This window comes from Parasteatoda tepidariorum, chromosome 1, assembly GCF_043381705.1.
Source record: "Parasteatoda tepidariorum isolate YZ-2023 chromosome 1, CAS_Ptep_4.0, whole genome shotgun sequence".
Taxonomy (NCBI): Eukaryota; Metazoa; Arthropoda; class Arachnida; order Araneae; family Theridiidae; genus Parasteatoda; species Parasteatoda tepidariorum.
This window is the reverse complement of record NC_092204.1, coordinates 31,010,619-31,015,119: the sequence shown is the minus strand read 5'-3', so window position 1 is coordinate 31,015,119 and position 4,501 is coordinate 31,010,619. Positions and strand designations below refer to the sequence as shown.

At 34.1% G+C, this 4,501-nt stretch overlaps 1 protein-coding gene across 1 annotated transcript in view; it reads right to left on the bottom strand.

The window, feature by feature from the left end:
* Positions 1 to 4,501, bottom strand: part of LOC107439577 (nose resistant to fluoxetine protein 6-like) — a 39,661-nt gene that overhangs the window by 6,739 nt on the left and 28,421 nt on the right. Inside the window, exon 8 of the mRNA XM_071185148.1 lies at positions 1,932 to 2,025. Within this exon, the coding sequence (XP_071041249.1) occupies positions 1,932 to 2,025 (94 nt within the window). The remainder of the gene's footprint in view (positions 1 to 1,931; positions 2,026 to 4,501) is intronic.

The following is a 4,501-nucleotide window of genomic DNA, read 5'->3' as shown; positions in this document are numbered from 1 at the left end:
ATGAACTACAACTACAGCATTGAAATTTAACTTATTTTTTTAATTTAGTAGAATATATATATATATATATAACGTAGTTTTCTTGGGCTACAAAATTTTCGAATCCGCTACTTTTGAAGTTGACATTCGCTACTTTTTAATCTTAAGTTCTGGCAACACTGGGCTGGTTTGCTATACGATATGTTACAACAAGTTTAGTAGATGGCAGGTCTGTTTTTTAAAGTGGTAGTTAATTCATAATTATTTAATATTAGGTCTCCATATAGGCCTACTTATTTAATAGAACCTTTCAAGTTAATTTTAAAAGTATAAATTTAACAGTTAGAAAAATAACCACAGGTTTGGCCCAAAGAAGCATCCTTATGCCGATAGTATCTATTTTAGTCCCGCAGTGGACTGATCGTTAAGACACGGTTCCCATCAGATCACCGAAGTCAAGCATCACTGGCTGCGGTCAGTGTGCGAGTGGGTGACCCACTTGGATCAGTCTGCGTAGGGACCGAGGGTGTGCGGTATTGGTCCTCGTTAAACTGTGCTACCGTAAAGTGCTCGACTTCGCGTGCAGGTCGTTGGGCTACCGAAGCGGGGGTGCCATCCCCTCTGCAGAGGATCAAAATTGTGATGGCATGTCTTCGGATCATCCTCAGGGATGTTTCCCAGACCGTCGCCAATAGCCCATTGTGTAGCTCTAGTGCGACGTAAATGAACAACAACAACAACAAGTATCTATTTTATAACCTATGACCTTCCTGTGGACAGAAAAGATTTTAACAGTATCACTGACTTTTATGTGGGTGATAATGGAATCGTCATGAAATCCAAAACTTTCAAAATTGTCCTATGCAAAAGCTTCTAGAAAATCTGAATGACATTGTCATCATTTTACAGCAATGCAAAAAATTCTTTTATAATAGAAAGTGGTTAGATATTTTTTCCAATGGTAATGTTCTAAATTAAAGATTTACAACACATATAGCGCAAAAAAGCATGTGCATGCATGCAACAAAAGTAAGGGACACACGTAATCGATGCATTTGATTTAAACTCCTACCTACCAAATTTCATAAAGCCCCTACCACTTTTTTCTCTTTTTAAGATACCTTTTACATCATTGCATAATATGGCGTCGTATACTTTTTCAGACTGAATTTTCCGGTAAACCTAATATATTCTAAATATTCAGCTTTTTTCATATCTAATTTTATGTGTCATTTAATTAAAAAAAAGTTATTAAAAATTAATAGCCAAATGATTATTTTCTGTTCAACAATAACGCCAAAGCGCAGTACTACAAAATCTTTATAATAAGTCCTTGTCCTAATAGTGCAATTTATCTGGTCACCTGGCCAGCGAAGAGCCCCTATCCCATTCATCGTGAATTCGAGTTCAGTTTGTGTTGTGTCTTTACTATCAGCAAGCAGTGAGGTTGCTGCGAACTTGTCTAATTAAGAAACGGCGCCACGTTTTTTTTGCGAAATTTCTTAAATTAAACCTGGTGGATCGCCATATATATTTAATATTTCCTTTTTTTTAAGTTTTAAAATATTTTTCCAGTCGTCCTTATTCCTAATGAAATAAAACAATTAAAACAATTTTCTTCTCAAAATAGTGCTACTGTTTATAAATTTTGCAGAATTCCGTTTTCCGAGCCTAGATCAGAAAAACTGCTTAGAGGTGGACCTATTGTATATTTTACTAGTGTTTAATGAGACGGGATAGCCTGGTTGGTAGATCGTTGGGCCCATGCCTAAGAGACCGTGAGTTCGATCCCAGCCGGCCGAAGACTCATCGTGTACAAAATTGTGACTGGAGCACGATAAATCTGTCGTGCTCGCAAAGTTCTTCAAGTTCCCATAACAAATCAATACCTCCGGGGGTACTGGATGAAGATAATGATGATGAAGTTAAGGATGAAGATAAAAGAAGTTTACCTCATAAAGAAAAAGTTTTCAACCGCTAAAAATCCACATGGTGCTAACTGGAAGATAAATTCTTTTCCTAAGCTTCTGCTGCGAAAGGCTCCATCTAAAGTAGTACAAAACAAAATATAAAGCATCAGATGAAGTCAAATTAAACAAAAGAAATATATCGCCTCAACAGCTTTTCGCCTAATACGTAGAATTTCAAGTACTAAATGTCACAAGTGTTTGACCTCAAATATGCTAATTATGTAGCTAACTATTAATTAAGTTGTGAAATCACGATATCAAACATTAAAAATTGCGTTTTAAACTAAAAAACTTAGTTTTTAAAGTTTAAAAAAAAATTGCTTCATTTACAATAATAAATCAGCAATCATGTAGACCAAGTTTTTGAACGCTGTTCCTATTTAATATGTTGTTTTGGTTATTAATGTTGATTGGGTGTTGATTGGGTTAATAATTACAAGGCTACGGAGTTGAACATTAGTAGTCGTAAACCCAAAACTTGCTGGTCGGCTGTTCCAACGATGGTTATAAAATAAAATAAAATAACTTGTATTTCAAATTATTCATATTTAAATCAAAATCATTCTATGTATTATCATTCAATAATGAACTAAAAAAGATGTGTTATAAAAAGTTTTTGATTTTTATCTCTATTAATAAAATTTTGAATTTTATTAAGGACCTCCTTTTTTTTCGTTTTGTAATCGCCCGAAGAAACCTTGATATAGGGTAAACTAACCAGTGAAGGAACACTTAAGCTTCGCTTGCCTTTTAAAAAATCATATTAATTTCNGAAAATACAAAATATGTCATTACGTTTGGACTACTAAAGGATATTTATGGTAGCCCGTGCAGAGGCCTACTCTTTTCTAGGAGGTGTTGAGTTGACGCCACTGAAAAACAGGAACAATCGCACCTTCACTGCCTAAACAGGCATACGACTAAAAAAAATGCAAATTTTGTTCGTATCAAATTTAGCGGTTGAAGTTCTAAGTTTCTTTTAATTATTTTTTTTAATGTTAGTCGGCAAAAGAGATGTCCAAGCCTGAGGCTGAATTATATTAATTGAAATAAATAAGTTAATCAACTGTAGTAAGTTATTCTTATTGTAGATTTGTATTCCTATTCTATTGTTTTCTAAACTGATTTAAGCACTGACAAATAGCGAGTTGAGAGGTAAGTGAAGTCAGCTCTGCCATCTCTATTATCAGAGATGCCAAATTGCTCCAGACAGCGTTTAAATATTTTCGAGTGGTAGTCTTTCAATGTATGATTCTTGGTATAGTGAATTCGATTTATAGGATTCTTAACTCACCATTAATTATTTAATTCAAAAGCTTATCTAAAACGCTACTGTGTCACAGCTAAGCTGCGCTGAACCCTGTAAGCAGTTGGCAAAATTAACCAAAAATCTGCCATGTTATAAAATATTTTGTCGAACCCGGAGTGGTTGGCCTCTCTGTATTTTAATAATGAGTTTACATGACTATGAATTTGCTCATATTAATGTTAACTCGTAAAATAAAGGCATAAAAATAAAATAATAAGCTTAGAAAAAAAATAATAGATAATCGATCCTCGATTACAAAACGTATGTATGAGGTTTAATTGTTTATGTTTAACATTTTGTTCACTCGTTTGATAATTCAGCGCTCATTTCTTTGACGTGAAAAAGAAATCTTATTGGACTTGTCAACATTACACTAAAACTTTGATTTTTTCATATACAGGGCTAGTAACAACTACGCATTTTGCTAAATATTTAATACAGGACTGCCAACTACTGCGCTTTTTGCAAAATATTTTATAGAGTGTTAGACATTTAACACGCTGAATGCCGCGGGGGTCGCCGGTGACAGGCACTTAGTTTGTTCGTAGCTCCACGGGGGTCACCGGTGTCCGACGAAGCCAAGATTATTAGAAACACATAATTCGAGTACATTTTTATTTCATTATCGTTATTAAAATGGTTTGAAGAAATTAATGCATTATAGAACACACAAAAATAGTTTTATTTATATGCACAGAGATGCCAACTTGTTCCGAACAGCGAATAAATATATTCATATTTTTATTAATTGTGATTCTTAGTTTAATAAACTCGAAAGAGACAACATGGCGTTGCGTATGAGCTTTTAAAATATTTATATGTATTGGTGTGGAAAATAAGTTCAAATGAATAAAAAATAATACAGTAAAACAAAAACATAGCTACCACTGGAATAAATTTTTACAACAAGCTTAGAAACCTTGTTTAATACAAAGATAGACAATCAGAAACTAAAGCTTAGACGCCAGAGAATTTAGGTAAATTTTACCAACATTTAAAAGACTGATTATGTGTATATTTTTTTCAAAAACTGGAAAAATCCTTAAAATTCATCGAGAGAAAAACACTTTCGAAATCTTATAAATTACATTTAAGGTAGGTAGGTACTTTATTTACGTAGCACTAAAGCTGCACAATGGGCAATTGGCGACGGTCTGGGAAACATCCCTGAGGATGATCCGAAGACATGCCATCACAATTTTGATCCTCTGCAGAGGGGATGGCACCCCCGCTTCGGTAGCCC